Source organism: Heptranchias perlo, chromosome 1, assembly GCF_035084215.1.
Source record: "Heptranchias perlo isolate sHepPer1 chromosome 1, sHepPer1.hap1, whole genome shotgun sequence".
Taxonomy (NCBI): Eukaryota; Metazoa; Chordata; class Chondrichthyes; order Hexanchiformes; family Hexanchidae; genus Heptranchias; species Heptranchias perlo.
This window is the reverse complement of record NC_090325.1, coordinates 182,893,259-182,913,291: the sequence shown is the minus strand read 5'-3', so window position 1 is coordinate 182,913,291 and position 20,033 is coordinate 182,893,259. Positions and strand designations below refer to the sequence as shown.

The 20,033-nt window shown below is 45.5% G+C and overlaps 1 protein-coding gene across 1 annotated transcript in view; it reads left to right on the top strand.

The window, feature by feature from the left end:
• The first annotated feature begins 5,247 nt into the window (after window positions 1–5,247).
• The window catches only part of igfbp7 (insulin-like growth factor binding protein 7), a 32,666-nt gene continuing 17,880 nt past the window's right edge, over window positions 5,248–20,033 (top strand). The window contains exon 1 of the mRNA XM_067994366.1: window positions 5,248–6,515. Within this exon, the coding sequence (XP_067850467.1) occupies window positions 6,074–6,515 (442 nt within the window). The 5' untranslated portion in view covers window positions 5,248–6,073. The remainder of the gene's footprint in view (window positions 6,516–20,033) is intronic.

Below are 20,033 nucleotides of genomic sequence, written 5' to 3'. Positions count from 1 at the left end.
GGTTTGTAAAACTAACTACATTCTTCCGTTAAGCAGCGATTAAAAATTAGCTCAAATACGAACCATGAGGTTGAAGGTTGCTTCAGTGCTATTAGCGGAGGAACGCTTAATGCATTTGTTGGAGGCCAAACATCTCAGCCCCAGGACATTGCTGCAGGAGTTCCTCAGGGCAGTGTCCTAGGCCCAACCATCTTCAGCTGCTTCATCAATGACCTTCCCACCATCATCAGGTCAGAAATGGGGATGTTCGCTGATGATTGCACAGTGTTCAGTTCCATTCGCAACCCCTCAGATAATGAAGCAGCCCGTGCCCTCATGCAGCAAGACCTGGACAACATCCAGGCTTGAGCTCATAAGTGGCAAGTAACATTCACGCCAGACAAGTACCAGGCAATGACCATCTCAAACAAGAGAAAATCTAACCACCTTCCCTTGACATTCAACAGCATTACTATCGCCAAATGCCCCACCATCAACATCCTGGGGGTCACCATTGACCAGAAACTTAACTGGACCAGCCACATAAATACTGTGGCTACAAGAGCAGTTCAGAAGCTGGGTATTCTGCGGCGAGTGACTCACCTCCTGACTCCCCAAAGCCTTTCCACCATCTACAAGGCACAAGTCAGGAGTGTGATGGAATACTCTCCACTTGCCTGGATGAGTGCAGCTCCAACAACACTCAAGAAGCTTGACACCATCCAGGACAAAGCAGCCCGCTTGAATGGCACCCCATCCACCACCCCAAACATTCACTCCCTCCACAACCGCGCACAGTGGCTGCAGTGTGTACCATCCACAGGATGCACTGCAGCAACTCGCCAAGGCTTCTCCGACAGCACCTCCCAAACCCATGACCCCTACCACCTAGAAGGACAAGGGCAGCAGGCATATGGAAACAACACCACCTGCAAATTCCCCTCCAAGTCACACACCATCCCGACTTGGAAATATATCGCCGTTCCTTCATCGTCGCTGGGTCAAAATCCTGGAACTCCCTTCCTAACAGCACTGTGGGAGAACCTTCACCATATGGACTGCAGCGGTTCAAGAAGGTTGCTCACCACCACCTTCTCAAGGGCAATTAGGGATGGGCAATAAATGATGGCCTTGCTAGCGACGCCCACATTCCATGAACAAATTTTTAAAAATTTGTACAGCACTCCTCCTGCCATCTAGTTTAAGGGAGGCATACATCCATTTATTTTAAAAAGGATTAGGGCTGCCATTAAAATGCCAGACAGATTATTGCCAACGTCAATCTCTAGCCTATGGTGGCATTAGATTTTAAAAACTTGGGCTGAGAAATTCCTCGGAGCTGCTCTCACTCTGCCAGCATTGCTTCGCCCAAAGTTCTTTGAATTAACTTCGGCAGAGCAGGAGCTGCTCCAAGCAATTTCCCAGCCTTGGTAATAACAGACTTGCTAAAGTCTGTGCAATTTTCCCCTCAATTATTGACTACATTGGATTATTGATTCACTGGTAGTAAACATTTATCACTATGTTGAATCGTCTTTGACATGATGATAGTTCAATAACTACTCTCACTGACAGAACTACCATTCATCACAAGGTATTGGGGGAGTGATTAAATTCTCAACACTTTGAAAATATGAGTCACAAGAGTCTGCTTGGTTTGGATTAGAGCACTAATAGGATTGTCTTTTAATCTACCGCACTCCAGACCCTCACAAACATATCAAGCATCACGTTTTTCTGTGTCGCACGATTTTAGGACTTTTCTCATGATGTAAGTGAAAATATTCTGTTTTTCATTATTTTTATTTACCCTTTTCCCAATATGCAATCTTGTCTTACTTGGGGTTGCCAACTCTGGTTGGAGACATTCCTGGAGGTTTGATCATGTGGCGTTCTAACTACGTGATGTCTGACCACGTAACGACTCCAAATGTTTTTGCATTTACCTTATGAAGGTTGGGTCCCCTGTAGTTGAGTATCTTTGCTCGTGGTTTCGTGCCATTGTGCAAGAAGTTCTGAGAGCTAGGAGGTCACCCGTGAACAGATGAAGAGGGGAAACCAAAGATAGGGGAGCAATTTGCAGAAGGGAAACCAGAGGTGGGTGGAACTTTGATTCTACCAGTAACTAATAGTAACTCACTGAAATTACACCGATAATTAATAGTAATACTGTTACACTCAGATTCCCCTCGTAACCAACAGTAATGCAATAACTCACTGATCGTCTATATGTAGCCGGTAGTAATAGGTGTAACGGCCCGTTATACTACGTGTACAAGTCTCCGTCCCCTTGTTCCCCATTCACCCACCAGTCTGATTCTAGTCTGAAATCAGTCTGACCTTAGTCTGATACTAATCTGATATTAGTCTGATATCCATCTGATGAGTTCATCAATCTTATATCAGTCTGAATTTAGACTGATACTAGTCTCATAATTAGACTTACACCAGTCTGATATGAGTTAGATATTAGTCTGATAACAATCTGATACTGGTCCGATATTAGTCTGAAATTTGTATTAAATTGAAATTATTTTCTTATTAGTCAAATATTAATCTGATGCGAGCCTCATACTTGTCTAATATTAGTCTGATGTCAGTCTGGTATTAGACTTATACTAGTCTCATATCAGTATAAAATCAGTATTATATTAGTCAGATACAGATCAGAAACCATTCGGATATTAATGTCATATTAGTCAGATAGTCTGATAGCAGTCAGGTATTAGTCTGGTATCGGCCTGGTATTAGTCTAATATTAGGATGGTGTCAGAATCATAGAAGTTTACAGCAGAAAGAAGCCATATGGCCCATCAAATCTGTGCTGGCTCTTTGCTAGAACAATCTAAGACTAAGCCCACTTCCCTGCTTTCTCACCATAGCCCTGCATCTTCCTCTGCTTAAAATGTTCATCCAGTTGCCCCTTAAAGGTTGCAATGATCTCTTTCTCAACCACTCCCTGTGGCAAAGCGTATCATGATTCAACATCCCTCTGTATAAATTTCTCCTAAACTCACTCCTCACTCTCTTAATGGTAATATTAAATTAATGACCTCTTGTCACTGACTCCAAAACCAGTGAATATAGTCCCAGAATCTCAAGCCTCTCCCCATAAGTATAATTTCCCATTGTTGTCATCATTAGTGAATCTATACCGTATGCTCTGTATGGCTTCATTTCCCTTTCTATAATAGGGCACCAAAAACTGCACACACCATTTTGTGGCCTAACTCATATTCTATAAGTTCATCATTACTTCTTTACCCTCATTTATAAACACCTATACTTATAAAATGCAAATTCTATTGGCCTTTTTAAGACTGGATATCTTTTCACTCACACGTTCAGGGAATTATATATTTGAACCCCTATGTCTTTCAGTTCATCCAACCCTTCAATGTCTTTTCATTAAGTGTATACTCCCATTCCTTGTTTTCCTCCCAAAATGTATTACCTCACGCTTATCCACATCTGCCACCTCTATTCCCATTCAGCTAGCCTATCTGTGCCTTCCTGAAGTCTGTTGGACTCCTCCTCACAGTTTGCAATACCTCCTGTCTTTGTGTCATCAGAAAATTTTAAGATTGTGTTCTCTATACCCAAATCTAAAATTAGACCCAGCACAGACTCCTGGGGTACATCAATTCCAACCCTTCTCCAATCCAAGCAACAATCATTTCCTTTCTTTGTTTCTTGTCTGTCAACCATCTTTCTATCCATACTGCTACATTTTTTCTTATACCATATATCTTAATTTTTGAAAATAAATACACACAATGCCTACTGCATTCCTTTTATCTATCCAATTAGTAATTTCTTTAATAAGCTTTTTAAATTTATCAAATAGGACTTTCCTTTAATAAGGCTATGCTGGCGGTCCTTGACTAATCCATACATTTCTAAATGCGCATTCATTTTATCTTGAATTATGGATTCTAAGAGCTTACCCATAGCAGACGTTAGGCTAACTAGTTTATAGTTACCCAGTTTATCCTTTCTTCCCTTCATGAACAAGAACATTACGTCAGCTACTCTCTACTCCCACTGCAGGATTTAGGATTTAGGATTTATTTCAACAGCCTAGAGTGCTGCAATCAGGACTCGATGACTTATCTAATTGAGTTCTGCTCATTTTTTCAGAACCAATTTTTTTTCTAGAGTTTCCTTAAACAGTTGTTCCATATCCTCTTCCAGTACAGCTATTTTCTCATTTTCACCATTTGTAAAAACATTGCAAAATATTCATTTAATACCTCAGCCATATCTTCCTCCTCAACAATTAGCTTCCGTCCATCATCCATGAGTGGTCCTACCCTCTTATTAACTATTCTTTTACTTTTTAAATGCTTATAAAACCTTACTATTTCCTTTTACATTATCTGTTAATCTTTCTTCATTTTTCCTCAGCCCTTCTAATCTCCCTATTCATCCTCCCTACTACACTTCCAGTATTTCTTATTATCTTTAGTACTTAGCCTTAACTTTGTCATGGCGGAAGGGTCAAAAACCAGAGGACATAGATTTAAGGTGATTAGCAAAAGAACCAAAGGTGACATGAGGAAAAACTTTTTTACACAGCGAATGGTTAGGATCTGGAATGCACTGCCTAAGGGGGTGGTGGAGGCAGATTCAATCCTGGCTTTCAAAAGGGAACTGGAAAAGTACTTGAAAGGAAAAAATTTGCAGGGCTACAGGGATAGGGCAGGGGAGTGGGACTAGCTGGATTGCTCTTGCATAGAGCCGGCACGGACTCGATGGGCCGAATGGCCTCCTTCCGTGCTGTAACCTTTCTATGATTCTATATTTCCCATTTAAGTTTCAGTTTAGCTTTAATCTATCTATTTATCCATGGAACTCTATTCTTCTGAGCAGCCCTTTTTCCCCTTGTGGGAATATATTTATTTTGTACCCTATGGATTTCATATTTAAAGATTCCCACTGCTGATCTGCTGACCTGTTTGGGAACTTTTCTGCCAGTTAATTTGGCCCAGGTTCCATTTAATCTTACCGAGCTTTTGCCATTAAATTGGTCTTCGCCAGTAGGGCGAAGCGGGCTCTTAGCAAATCCGCAACTTTTTTTACACCATGCCTAATTTTGTGTGGCTAGGAGTTACATTTAGTCTACTTTGTGTATAAAGTTTAGTTTAGTTTGTGTGAATGAGGGTTTAGTTTAGCTTGTGTGGATGAGGGATTAGTTTAGTTTTGTGTGACTGGGACTTCGGTTTAATTGGTGTCAATGGGAATTTAGCATAGTTTGTGTGGGTGGGAGTTTAGTTTAGTTTTTGTGGAGGGAGTTTAGTTTAGTTTGTGTAGATGAGGATTGTAGTTCAGTTTGTGTGGAGTTTAGTGTCGTTTGCATGGAGGGAGTTTAGTTTTTGTCAATGGGAATTTAGTTTAGTTTATGTGGAGGGAGTTTAGTTTTTGTCAATGGGAATTTAGTTTAGTATGTGTGGATGGGAGTTTAGTTTAGTTTAGCTTATGTGGAGGGAGTTTAGTTTAATTTAGTTTGTGTAGAGAGAGTTTAGTTTGGTTTATGTAGATAAGGATTTTAGTTTAGTTTGTGTGGAGTTTACTTTAGTTTGTGTGGATGAGAGTTTAATTTAGTTTAGCTTGTGTGGAGGGAGTTTAGTTTAATTTAGTTTGTGTAGAGAGAGTTTAGTTTAGTTTATATAGATAAGGATTTTAGTTTAGTTTGTGTGGAGTTTACTTCAGCTTGTGTGGATGAGAGTTTAATTTAGTTTAGCTTATGTGGAGGGACTTTAGTTTAATTTAGTTTGTGTAGAGAGAGTTTAGTTTATATAGATAAGGATTTTAGTTTAGTTTGTGTGGAGTTTACTTTAGCTTGTGTGGATGAGAGTTTAATTTAGTTTAGCTTATGTGGAGGGACTTTAGTTTAATTTAGTTTGTGTAGAGAGAGTTTAGTTTAGTTTATATAGATAAGGATTTTAGTTTAGTTTGTGTCAATTGGAGTTTAGTTTAGTTTGTGTCAATGGGAGTTTAGTTTAGTTTGTGTCAGTGGGAGTTTAGTTTGGGTGGAGCCTGAGTTACTGTATCCTTAAGGGGCTCCGGGTTTTATCGACTCAAGTTATTTGCGATGTTTACTGTCACGATGGGCGTTCAGTTGCTCGGTGGGCTCCTCCTGCTGCTCCTGCCGGTCGGTGCGAAGCAGAAGACCGGCTTGGCTGAGTGCCCCCGCTGTGTGCTCTCCGAGTGCACGGCGCTGCCCCCCGGAGGCTGCCCGCTCGGAGAGCTGTCCGATCCGTGCCACTGCTGCACCCTGTGTGCCGCCGGCCAGGGAGAGCCTTGCGGTGGCCGCGAGTCCCGGTACGGCCGCTGTGCCCGGGGCTACGAGTGCGTTCGATCCGGGAAGAAGAAGAAGAGCCGGGGGCGCTGCGAATGCAAGACCCCCGAGCTGGTGTGCGGCAGCGATGGCATCACCTACCGCAACGGCTGTGAACTGAGAGCCGCAGCAAACTGGGCAGAGAGGGAGGGAGCAACCCCGGTCACCAGGAGGAGTAAAGGAGCCTGTGAGAAAGGTGAGAAAAAACACATCTCCTTCGGCAACAGGCAGCCTGGAGAGGATGGGGAGTGTGGGGGAGAGAGAGAGAGAAGGGGAGAGAGAGAAAGGAGGAGAGAGATGGAGAAGGTGAGTGAGAGAGAAATGGAGAAGGGGAAAGGGAGGGGAGAGGAGAGAGAGAAGGGAAAAGAGAGAGGGGGGAGAAGGAGAGAATGGGGGAGAGAGAGGGGGTGGAAAGAGGAAAGTGAAAGGAGAGGGTGAGGGAGAGAGTAGGAAGGAGGGAGGGAGAATGAGAGGGAAAGAGGGAGGGAGAGAAAGAGGGAGAGATGGGGAGTAAGACAGAAGGGAAGAGAGAGAAAGGAGAGAGATAGAGAAGGTGAGTGAGAGAGAAGTGGAGGGGGGAAAGGGAGGGGAGGGAGAGGAGAGAGAGAGAAGGAAGGCGAGAGATAGAGAAGTTGAGTGAGTGAGAAATGGAGAGGGGGAAGGGAGAGGAGAGAGAGAAGGGAAGAGAGGGGGGGAGAAGGAGAGAATAGGGGAGAGAGAGAGGGGGCGAAGAGAGGAAAGTGAAAAGAGAGGGTGAGGGAGAGAAGGAAGGAGGGAGGGAGAATGAGGGGGAAAGAGGGACGGTGAGAAAGAGGGAGAGGGAGAGATGGGGAGTAAGAGACAGAGGGGAAGAGAGAGAAAGAAGGAGAGAGATAGATAAGGTGAGTGAGAGAGAAATTGAGAGGGGGATAGGGAGGAAGAGAAGAGAGAGAGAAAGGAAGAAAGAGGGGGAGGAGAGGGAGGGCAAAGGGGAGAATGGGGGAGAGAGAGGGTGGGACGAGGGAGGCGAAGAGAGGAAAGTGAAAAGAGAGGGTGAGCGAGGGAGAATGAGCAGGAAAGAAGGAGGGAGGAAGGGAAAGGGAAGAGGGAGGGGGATTGAAAGAGAGAGAGGGAGAGATGCCCAAGGCCCGCTGATTCGATTTTCAGGCGGGCCCTGTAAATGGGAGAGCAGCAGAGCCGCCTGTTTCGGGCAGGAGACTGCTTAAATATGCAAATTGGGATCCTACGCCGGTTATACATGCCACGCACACTCAGCCCAAGTGTACCAGCCGGTGAGTGGCCTAAGCAGCAGTCTTTAAAGAGTCCACTGGTGACCACTCAAGAAAAGGCCCAGAATTTTTGTAGGGTCAGGAGGAGTACCCCACAAAAATAATGTGACTCGCCGCCAGCTTACATGCTCGACCCCCTCTGGGTTCCACCTGCCCCGCCACTCCCTCCACACCCGACCTGCCTGGTTCGGTGTGACAGCTGGCCAATTTATCACCCTCCCACAACTGGCAAGCTGCAGCAGGACGACATTTGGCACCTGCAGCTCACCAGCGGCATTCAAATGAGGTCCAAACCCGCAAATAGTTCAGGCCTCCCAATGTTTGCTTTGGGGGCGTGGCACAGCCACTCCTCTTCCGCTGACTTAACGCCCATTTTGGGTGGAAGTCCAGAATTTCCCTCCGTGTCTTTTCACAGAGTAAGGAATCTTACAACACCAGGTCATAGTCCAACAGTTTTATTTGAAAATCACAAGCTTTCGGAGGCTTTCTCCTTCGTCAGGTGAACACACTTCACCTGACGAAGGAGAAAGCCTCCGAAAGCTTGTGATTTTCAAATAAAACTGTTGGACTATAACCTGGTGTTGTAAGATTCCCCAGTCCATCACCGGCATCTCCACATCATGCTTTCTCACAGAGTGAGAGAGTGTGAGTGAGTGAGAGTATCACATCCCTCCATATTTATTAATTCTTCTAACTTTTCAATTTTGTTTTAAATACTTGGTGAAAACATACATACCATTCAATCTCTTTGGAATATTGGCCCTTATTCTTTTTCCTGGTTTTCTCATTTAATGTTTTGATATCCCTGCCCCATCTACAACAGTGTTTGTATCTCTTACTATCTTGTAGTCTGTTTCTTTTGCTCCTCTGATCGTATTTTCTCGCTATTTACTTCAGGTAAGCTTTATGCTTCCAATACCTTTATTAATCCTGCTCTCCCTTGCTACCTAAACCTAGACTTTTTCCCACCTTCCTACCTTATTAATATAAATTACTTATGCTGATATATGTTAAACCTTCGCTTCCAATGATGTATTTATTAAACCTTCCCTTGCACTGATGTATATTAACAGTGGGCTTACAGATCACTGGATGATACAATGGTGCCCATGTTCCCAGTCTGCACTGCCAATGCTGTTTAAAACTGAGGGGGATATTTTAGAAAAAGGTTTCAATGTTTTAGTCTAAAAAGTTTAAAGTTCAAAAAAATTTCTAACTGCTGTTTTAAAAAGGTCCTTCGGCTCAACTGAGACCTCTTTATATAAATGAATGGGACATAAGAGGAATTATTTTGAAGTTTGCTGACAATACCAAATTACGGGGCATGGCAAATTGTGAGGAAGAACGCAGGAGATGCAGAAGGGCATCGATAGATTGGTGGAGTGGGCAGATCGGTGACTGATGCAGTTCAATGCAGAGAGATGTGAAGTTGTACATTTTAGGGAAAAGAACAATGCACAGAATTCTCTAAATGATAAGATTCTTAACAGATTGCAGGAACAGAGAGATGTAGCAGTGCAGATAAAGGTGGGAGTGGAGATAGAAAAGGCAATCAAAAAGTCAAGTGATTCTGGGTTTTATATACAGGGGCATCGAATATAAAAGCAAGGAACTGATGTTAAATTTGTAGAAGACATTGGTAAGGCCACAGTTGGACGATTCTGTGCAAAAGACAAGGCTGAAGCATTTGCAACCATCTTCAGCCAGAAGTGCCGAGTGGATAATCCATCTCAGCCTCCTCCCGATATCCCCACCATCACGGAAGCCAGTCTTCGGCCAATTTGATTCACTCCACGTGATATCAAGAAATGGCTGAGTGCACTGGATACAGCAAAGGCTATGGGCCCCGACAACATCCCAGCTGTAGTGCTGAAGACTTGTGCTCCAGAACTAGCTGCGCCTCTAGCCAAGCTGTTCCAGTACAGCTACAACACTGGCATCCACCCGACAATGTGGAAAATTGCCCAGGTATGTCCTGTCCACAAAAAGCAGGACAAATCCAATCCGGCCAATTACCGCCCTATCAGTCTACTCTCAATCATCAGCAAAGTGATGGAAGGTGTCGTCGACAGTGCTATCAAGCGGCACTTACTCACCAATAACCTGCTCACCGATGCTCAGTTTGGGTTCCGCCAGGACCACTCGGCTCCAGACCTCATTACAGCCTTGGTCCAAACATGGACAAAAGAGCTGAATTCCAGAGGTGAGGTGAGAGTGACTGCCCTTGACATCAAGGCAGCATTTGACCGAGTGTGGCACCAAGGAGCCCTAGTAAAATTGAAGTCAATGGGAATCAGGGGGAAAACTCTCCAGTGGCTGGAGTCATACCTAGCACAAAGGAAGATGGTAGTGGTTGTTGGAGGCCAATCATCTCAGCCCCAGGGCATTGCTGCAGGAGTTCCTCAGGGCAGTGTCCTAGGCCCAACCATCTTCAGCTGCTTCATCAATGACCTTCCCTCCATCATAAGGTCAGAAATGGGGATGTTCGCTGATGACTGCACAGTGTTCAGTTCCATTCACAACCCCTCAGATAATGAAGCAGTCCGAGCCCGCATGCAGCAAGACCTGGACAACATCCAGGCTTGGGCTGATAAGTGGCAAGTAACATTCGCGCCAGATAAGTGCCAGGCAATGACCATCTCCAACAAGAGAGAGTCTAACCACCTCCCCTTGACATTCAACGGCATTACCATCGCCGAATCCCGCACCATCAACATCCTGGGGGTCACCATTGACCAGAAACTTAACAGGACCAGCCATATAAATACTGTGGCTACAAGAGCAGGTCAGAGGCTGGGTATTCTGCGGCGAGTGACTCACCTCCTGACTCCCCAAAGCCTTTCCATCATCTACAAGGCACAAGTCAGGAGTGTGATGGAATACTCTCCACTTGCCTGGATGAGTGCAGCTCCAACAACACTCAAGAAGCTCGACACCATCCAAGATAAAGCAGCCCGCTTGATTGGCACCCCATCCACCACCCTAAACATTCACTCCCTTCACCACCGGCGCACTGTGGCTGCAGTGTGCACCATCCACAGGATGCACTGCAGCAACTCGCCAAGGCTTCTTCGACAGCACCTCCCAAACCCGCGACCTCTACCACCTAGAAGGACAAGGGCAGCAGGCGCATGGGAACAACACCACCTGCACGTTCCCCTCCAAGTCACACACCATCCCGACTTGGAAATATATCGCCGTTCCTTCATCGTCGCTGGGTCAAAATCCTGGAACTCCCTTCCTAACAGCACTGTGGGAGAACCGTCATCACACGGACTGCAGCGGTTCAAGAAGGCGGCTCACCACCACCTTCTCAAGGGCAATTAGGGATGGGCAATAAATGCCGGCCTTGCCAGCAACGCCCACATCCCGTGAACGAATAAAAACATTTTTTTAAAAGTTCTAGTTACCCTGGTATTGGAGGGATAATCAAGCCTTGGGAAGAGAACAGTGAAGATTTACTGGAATGATATCAGGGATGAAAGGTTATAGTTATGAAGAAAGGCTTGAAAAATTTGATGCATTTTTGGTGCAACACCGAAGACTAAGGGGGTAGTCAAAGTGGTCATTTGGCTCGGTTGGTTGCACTCTTGCCTCTGAATCAGAATGTTGTGGGTTCAATGGTTACTACAGATTTGAACATATAATTCAGGCTGAGATTTCAACACTGTACTGAATTGTTAGAGGCGTCATCTTTCAGATGAGACCGTAAACTGTTCAGGTTGACGTAAAAAATCCCATAGCACTGTCTGAAGAGCAGAGAATTGTCCTACTCAACATTCCTTCCTCAACCAAAAACAGATTATCTGTTCATTCATTTCACTTGCTGTACACAAATTGGTTGCTATGGTTGTATACACAATGACACTTCAAAAGTAATCCATTGGTTGTAAAGCCCTGTGAGAGGTCAAAATTAAAAGAGTTTTTTTTAATTTCTAAATTGAGAGGGTAACTAGTGAAAAATTGTTTCCATAGATTGGCAAATCATTAACAGAGGGGCATTTACTCAGGATTATCACAAAAAGAATGAAGGGGGAGGTTAGAAGAAATGTTTTCACACAGAGGGTTATTAGAATAAAGGAATGCTTTCCCACAAGTGGCTACTGAGACGAAGCTCATTTAAAAGGGAATCAGATGCCTATTTGGAAAGGAAGAATTTACAGGGAAAGGGTAAGAGAAATGAGTGGACAGCGCCATTTGAAGAGCCAGCATTGGTCCAGGATGATGGGCCAAATAGCGTCTTTCCGTGTAGTAATTTCTATAACTATATTTATTAGGATTGCAGCTGCACCATATTAATTGTACTAAAGAACTCTGCACATACTTGACGTGATTCAGTTAGTTGGTGCAAGTTCAGAACTGTATGTGCAAGGTCCATTTTTGAATGTAATTCATTGCATGCAAAAGAATTAGGGGCTGGTCTTGATCAACACATCAATCATATGATTTCTCTGAGCTGGGAATGTTTTTAAAAACTGACTTCAGAAAAGCCAGAAGAAGAAGCATTTTATTACTCAACGTTTATTCAAGCTGCAATTAGAACTCTGGGAGATTATGTATAAGAATTTAAACTTTAACAATTCTGGACAAATTAATTATGTTGTTGATGGCTGTCCCAAACAACTTTAAGAAATACTACAGTATCTTCAATGTATTACAGTATCTGCAATGTATTTCCCCCATGTGTAATTAAAATGATATCATAATGAATTTGCATCTGCCCCAAACAGGGTACAGAGAAACGGGCAATTTTTAGGGCACATTTTCTATCCTTTACTTCAAGCCAGCGCTGTCCTAAAAAGGGCTGCTCGGTGGCTCAGAGGACTGCTGAACTCCACCGCTGTTTCATTCAGTGAAGAGCGACGCTGTGCTCGGAACCACCTGTGTGCAGGTCTGTAACTACAGCTTCCCTGCTGCTTTGCTGCATGCCCTTCGCCACAGGGCTTGTGGAATGAAGATATTGATGGAAGCGATGAGAAGAAAGAGGTACGAGATGAATGGCACTTGTGCGTGAGACTGAGTTAAGTGAGGGAAATTTGCGCAGAGTTTTCCACAAGGTCATAAGAGATAGGAGCAGGAGTAGGCCTCACTCTCTGCCCCATCCCCTCCCCCCCCCCCAACATCTGAATCCAGTGGCAACACGAAGTAGAGACATCTGGAGATGGGGAGCGCTGCAGTATCTGATGCACCCACACTGAAGACCTGAGCTTTACAGAAAACCCTGCTGCCACACCTTCTTAGCCATTTAGTATATCTGCCCGGTCCGCCCGATTCGCCACAGCAGTCCTCATGCATTGAGGAGGTAGGCGTTTCTTTAACACCCGGGGTTACCTTCCCCTAGTTTAGCCTGCGAGCCAGCGCAGTTTCCCAGGGTGTGGCCACCGCTGTGCACAAGAGACTACTTGGAGCCATAGGTGAGAGTTGTGTAAGCAGAGAGGACCAAAGATTGGGGACCATTAGAGGGATGCGGCATGTTCCCGTTCAGAGGTACTGCCTCTTTTGTTTAACACCACATCCCAACATGTCGTAGCATCACTTAACACACACTCACCTATAGTGGGCACTATCCTCCACCAACCTTTCCGTATCCAACTGCCAAGTGGACTGCTCTCCAGCAGCTCCTTTACCTGATCCTGGTAAGGAGTGAGCAGTCTGCGCCTGCCTCTCCCAGGCGTTGTGTGCCCATTTCTCCTGCAATGTAAAAACGCAAGGTGAAGGCAGGCATCTGAATGGTATAGAATCATAGAAAGGTTATAGTACGGAAGGAGGCCATTCGGCCCATCGAGTCAGTGCCGGCTCTATGCAAGAGCAATCCAGCTAGTCCCACTCTCCTGCCCTTTCCCCGTAGCCCTGCAAATTTTTTCCTTTCAAATACTTAACCAGTTCCCTTTTGAAGGCCATGATTGAATCTGCCTCCACCACCCCCTAGGGCAGTGCATTCCAGATCCTAACCTCTCGCTGTTTAAAAAAAGTTTTTCCTCATGTCATCTTTGGTTCTTTTGCCAATCATCTTAAATCTATGTCCTCTGGTTCTTGACCCTTCTGCCAATGGGAACAGTTTCTCTCTATCTATTCAGTCAAGACTCTTCATGATTTTGAATACCTCTATCAAATCTCCTCGCAACCGTCTCTGTTCCAAGGAGAACAACCCCAGCTTCTCCAGTCTATCCATGTAACTAAAGTCCCTCATCCCTGGAATCATTCTAGTAAATCTCTTCTGCACCCTCTCTAAGGCCTTCATATCTTTCCTAAAGAGCGGTGCCCGGAACTGGACACAATACTGCAGCTGTGGCCAAACCAGTGTTTTTTAAAGGTTCAACATGACTTCCATACTTTTGTACTCTATGCTTCTGTTTATAAAGCCCAGGATCCTGTATGCTTTTTAAACTGCTTTCTCAACCTTCTCTGCCACCTTCAATGATTTGTGCACATATACCCCCAGAGTTCCTGTACTCCTTTTAGAGTTGTGCCCTCTAGTTTATATTGCCTCTCCTCATTCTTCCTACCAAAATGTATCACTTTGCATTTTTCTGCATTAAATTTCATCTGCCACGTGTCCACCCATGCCACCAGCCTGTCTATATCCTCTTGAAGTCTATCACTATCCTCCTCACTGTTTACTACCCTTCCAAGTTTTGTGTCATCTGCAAATTTTGAAATTATGCCCTGTACACCCAAGTCCAAGACATTAATATATATCAAGAAAAGCAATGGTCCCAGCACTGACCCCGGGAGAACACCACTGTACACCACCCTCCAGCCCAAAAACAACTGTTCACCACTACTCTCTGTTTCCTGTCCATTAGCTAATTCTGCATCCATGTTGCTACTGCCCTCTTTATTCCATGGGCCGCAATCTTGATGATAAACCTACCGTGCGGCAATTTATCCAACGCCTTTTGAAAGTCCATATATACCACATCAACCGCATTGCCCTCATCTACCCTCTCTGTTACCTCATCAAAAAACTCTATCAGGTTAATTAAACACGATGTGCCTTTAACAAATCTGTGCTGCCTTTCCCTAATCAATCCACCCTCATTCAAGTGACTGTTAATTCTGTCCCAGATTATCATTTCTAAAAGTTTCCCCATCACTGAGGTTATACTGACTGACCTGTAGTTGCTGGGTTTACTCTTATACCCATTTTTGAACAAGGGTGTAACATTTGCAATTCTCCAGTTCTCTGGCACTACCCCCGTATCTACGGATGTTTGGAAGATTATGGCCAGTACCTTCGCAATTTCCACCCTAACTTCCCTCAGCAACCTAGGATGCATCCCATCCGGACCGGGTGACTTATCTACTTTAAATACAGCTAGCCTTTCAAGTACTTCTCCTTTATCAATTTTTAGCCCATCCTGTATCTCAACTATATCTTCCTTTACTCAGACTGGCAGCATCTTCTTCCTTGGTAAAGACAGATGCGAAGTATTCATTTAGTACCTCGGTCATCCCCTCTGCCTCTATGAGTAGATCTCCTTTATGATCTCCCTAATCGGCCCCACCCCTCCTTACTACCTGTTTACTGTTTACATGCCTGTAGAACACTTTTGGATTCCCTTTTATGTTGGCTGCCAGTCTATTCTCAAACTCTCTCTTTGCCCCTCTTATTTCCTTTTCCACTTCCCCTCTGAACTTTCTATATTCTGCCTGGTTCTCACTTGTGCTATCAACCTGACATCTGTCATATGCCCCTTTTTTCTGTTTCATCTTACTCACTATCTCTTTTATCGTCCAGGGAGCTCTGGCTTTAGTTGCCCTACCTTTCTGCCTCGTGGGAATGTGCTTAGACTGTACCCGAACCATCTCCTCCTTAAAGGCCGCCCACAGTTCAATTACAGTTTTGCCTGCCAGTCTTTGATTCCAATTTACCCAGGCCAGAACAGTTCTCATCCCATTTGAAATTGGCCCTCCTCCAATTGAGTATTTTTACTTTAAAGTGGTCTGCGTCCTTTTCCATGGCTATTCTAAACCTTATGATACTATGATCACTGCTCCCTAAATGCTCCCCCACTGACACCTGCTCCACTTGGCCCACCTCATTCCCTAGAACCAGGGAATCTGGTATATCTCCCAAGTGCAGCAGACAGCTGATGTAAGGAGCCATTGCTGCAAGGAGCGATGATGAATTTTCCTTCCACTCTAAGAAGTGAGGGTCTTCAGTGAAAGGGGATCCTCATGATGCCAAAGTGAAAAAGGGGAGGTCGTTGTTCTCTTACCTTTCCTGCCTTTGTCAGGTCATTGAGCTTCTTCCGGTACTGATCTGCAGTCCTGGGGGTGAGAGAGGTGGTACTCAACGCCACTGCTGCCTCCTTCCGCCTGGCTCCCGTGACTCCTTTGACTGGTTTCCTCCCAACAATCATTCCCCACACATCTTCATCTACTTCATCAACATTTTTTAGGTCAGCTTGAGAGAAATTGTGAGCACTGCACTTTGGTCTTTTTGGGTGGCAGGGAGTTGGCTGGGGCTGTTGGCACTTGTGCCAGTGAGGCTGCTACATACTTGCTGGGGACCTAGAAAATCTGCTGCCTCTTCAGAAGCACAACATAGAATCATAGAATAGTTACAGCACAGAAGGAGGCCATTCGGCCCATCATGCCCGTGCCAGCTCTTTGTAAGAGCAATCCAGTTAGTCCCATTCCCCCGCTCTTTCCCCGTAGTCCTGCAAATTTTTTCCCATCAAGTATTTATCCAATTCCTTTTTGAAAGCCACGATTGAATCTGCTTCCACCACCCTTTCAAGCAGCGCATTCCAGATCATAACTACTCGCTGTGTTTAAAAAAAAGGTTTTCCTCATGGCGCCTTTGGTTTTTTTGCCAATCACCTTAAACCTGTGTCCTCTGGTTCTCGACCCTTCTGCCAATGGCATGGTAAACTAAGGTAAATATTCACTAGAGTTGAAGATGTTGACAAATACTGCATGACAAATCCCTTAACCTTGTGGCCCTTCAGGAAGTTACAGCCACTAAAGTTTCCTCTCTTTCCTGCCCCGCCCCCTGCACATACACAAAGCATATTTTACATCGGAGTTGAGCTGCTGGTCCACCATACAATGTTAGCTCACCCTGGAAGTCGTGGCGCGGTTGATAGCACATGTCACTAACGGACAGACGGCCTGTCCTGCCGGCATTCCGACCTCCCTACAGGCCTCGAGGAAACTCGGAGCCATTGTGTGCTTTTCTGTTATAGTCAGGATCACTATATCAGCATTGGGTTGGAAAATCCATGGCCCTTCCACTGCACTCCCACCGTAACTCTGATAGGAGGCGACAGAAGAGATTGTGAATTATGGCAGGAAAGGGGTCCTGCCCTTCCCCTGGAGTTTCAGCGGGGCCTTGTAAGAGGCAGACCAAACAAAGCCAGCAGCGTAGCAAGGGTTGCAAGAGCATCGGGCGCAGTACACCAGGTCGGATCAAGCATACCAGCCCATTCAACAGCAGAAATCGAGCCTGGACTGCAGCCAGGAGCCCCAAAGATTTAGGGAATTCCCGAAGATTTTTCAACCTCAAAATACATCCCTAAATGGTGCAGGCACCCATCATTGACATTTATAAGAAATAACTTTGGTGGGGTCAGCACCAGAGGTCATTGGTGGGCGGATCCCTGGCATTTACACTAGGATCAAAAGCTGCTGGATTTTTGGGTTCCTTGTGTTTCTATAAAACATACAAAAGCAGTTAATAATTTTTTTGTACTAAACTGATTCATGTCTGTTCTTGTTTGTAACAAGCTTAACATTCTAAATTCAAGCACATTATATCCCATTCCCTATGGAACTTAATCTAGCCTCTGTTGTGAATCCATATTTATGTCCAGTTAGGCAGAAAAATACCTTTGTTCATCCACTGATTTTCTTCCTGTACTTACCTGAAGCATAGCAACTGTACTTTTCATTGCTTGAACGTCTATAGTTAAGAAGTAAAAAGCAAAACACTGCAGATGCTGCAACAAATAGGAAAAATTACAGCAAGGAGCAGCCCAGGGGGAAGGCTGCTCCCAGTTTAATGATGCCTCACTCCAGGTATCATTAGATGGGGTGAGGAGGAGGGGGAGGACAGAGATCTTCCCCCCGGCGGGCGGGAGGAAGCGGCCTGCCTCTGCCACCAGGAAGGCCTGGCTCGAGGTGACAGAGGAGGTCACCTGCACCACCAACATATTGCCCACCTGCATACAGTGCAGGAGGTGCTGCAATGACCTAAGTAGGTCAGCCAAAGTGAGTACACTTACTCATTCCCCTACACTCCGTCTGCCACATCACCGCCCCCACCCCACATCTCCTTCTGCACTGCCAACACTACTCTGTCACATCACCCCTCATGCCCACTCAAACCTCATCCTCATCTTACCTGCACTTACTCACCTCGCCAGTACTCATCCCGCCACTACCACGCAACCCAATCCTCATACAATCTCATGGCTATATCTCATACTCACCCTCTCATGCATCTCTTTCACAGTCAGCCTCACTCAACCTGCCACTACCTGTGCTGCAGCCACAGGGCATGCATCACATATGTGCAGTAGGAAGTGTAAGGCAAACGTGTCGTGAGCATGAAGGGGATGCACAAGGGTGTTTGAGGGTTTGTCATGGTTTTACTTCTATTTAATTTCTGACCGACTCACATCACATATGATATTGGCACCACTACTGCCACGTCTTTGCGAATCTTGTCTGGTTTGTGCAAGAATGCCCTTTCCTGAGGATCACAATGAAGACCCACAACTGATGACATCCATTGTGTCACTGCAGAGTGGGTGTAGGTGTATTTGCAGGGCTCTTTTGTGCAGATGACTGAGAGACATCGGCGATGTCCCCGGTGGCACCCTGGAAGGTTGCGGAGGAGAAGTTGTTGAGGGCAGTGGTGAATTTGACAGCGACAGGTAAGAAGATGGTGCTCGGGCAGCTCGGCATGAAGGAGGCTGCAGATGTCCACGACTACATGTCGAGTGACTCTGAGCCTCCGTGTGCACTGCTGCTCAGAGAGGTCCAGGAAGCTGAGCCTCGGTCTGTGGACCCTGTGGCGAGGGTAGTGCCTTGTGCGGCGCATCTCTCTCTGCGGTTGCCCTCCCTCCTGCTGTGCAGGTGGATGTGTCACAGCACTGTGTTATGGAGCTCCACATGTCAGAGGTGGAGGCGTGGCCGGCGAGGCTGGTGATGCTGTTCGCCCTCCGAGGAGGTCATGACTGCAGCTACGGCGGCTCCCATCCGGAAGATGTACATCTGAGGGGGTCCACAAGGTAGGTACATGTGTCTGGACACCGGGGTAAGTGTGCAAGTTGGTGAATTTTCTTGTCAGGAGGAGGGTGGTGGAGGCCAAACTTTGTCCCAAGTGACAGAGTGGCCTCCTGCAATGAGTGAGGGTCTCCCTCCCCCCACCTGTCAAATGGACCTTTGCAGCTGCCACAGGCTGACAGCTGCAACACGTCCATTTCAACTGGGAGTGTTTCCCCCAGTATGGGAAACAGTCCCAGTTGTCTCTAAGATCCCACCCCTCCTCACATAATCCCTTAATCAGGTCTGTTAATGACCTGAAATAGCTAGATAAATATTGTCAGGTGGCACCCCGCTGGCTTTAATTGCCTGCGGGAGTCCCTCCTGCGGGGGCTGCGCGCGCACGTCGGCGCGTCTGTGGGGAACCCGGAAGTGGGCGGGTTGGAGCCGGGCTCCGGACCCGCTCCGGGATTCCACGATTTTCGGAGCCCCCCCGCCAGGAACGCACCCGATAGCGGGTGCTAAAATGAAGCCCAATGTTTCAGCTCGATGAGCTTTCCTCTGTTTTATTCTCAGTCTTTTTAGATGATTTGGGCATAGGGAGCAAAACACAAATTTGCTGATGACACAAAACTAGGGGGATTAGCGAACATTGAGGACGACATAGGTTAGTGGAATGGGCAGAATGGTAGCAGGTGGAAGTAAATGTGGAGAAGTGTCTTGTAATGCATTTTTGGAGGAAAAACATGAAATGGTATATACACGCAATGGGAAAATGCAGTTGGGTCTGAAGGACCTTAGAGGTTCAAATACGTAATTCCCTGAAACTGCGAGTGCAGGTAGAAAAAGCCATAAAAAGGCCCACATTGTTTTAATTTATAGATGGGGCATAAAATACAAGAATAAAGAAGTAATGATAAGTTTGTGCAAGGTAATGGTTAGGCCACAGTTAAAGCATGGTGTGCATTATAGAAAAGACATTAAAGTCATAGAGAGCATTCAGCGTAGAGTCCCCAGTATGATGCTGAGGACAGGAAATTGTAGTTATGAGGAAAGAGATAAGATATTAGTACAATTTCTACTGGAGCAGAGAAGGCTAAGCGGAGGCTTAATAGACACTTCAAAATTATGAAAGGTTTTGATGGAGAGAATAGGGAAAGATTATTTCCTCTGGTTGGGGAGTTAGTGACAAGGGGTCATCAATTTAAAATTGGCACTAAAAGAATGAG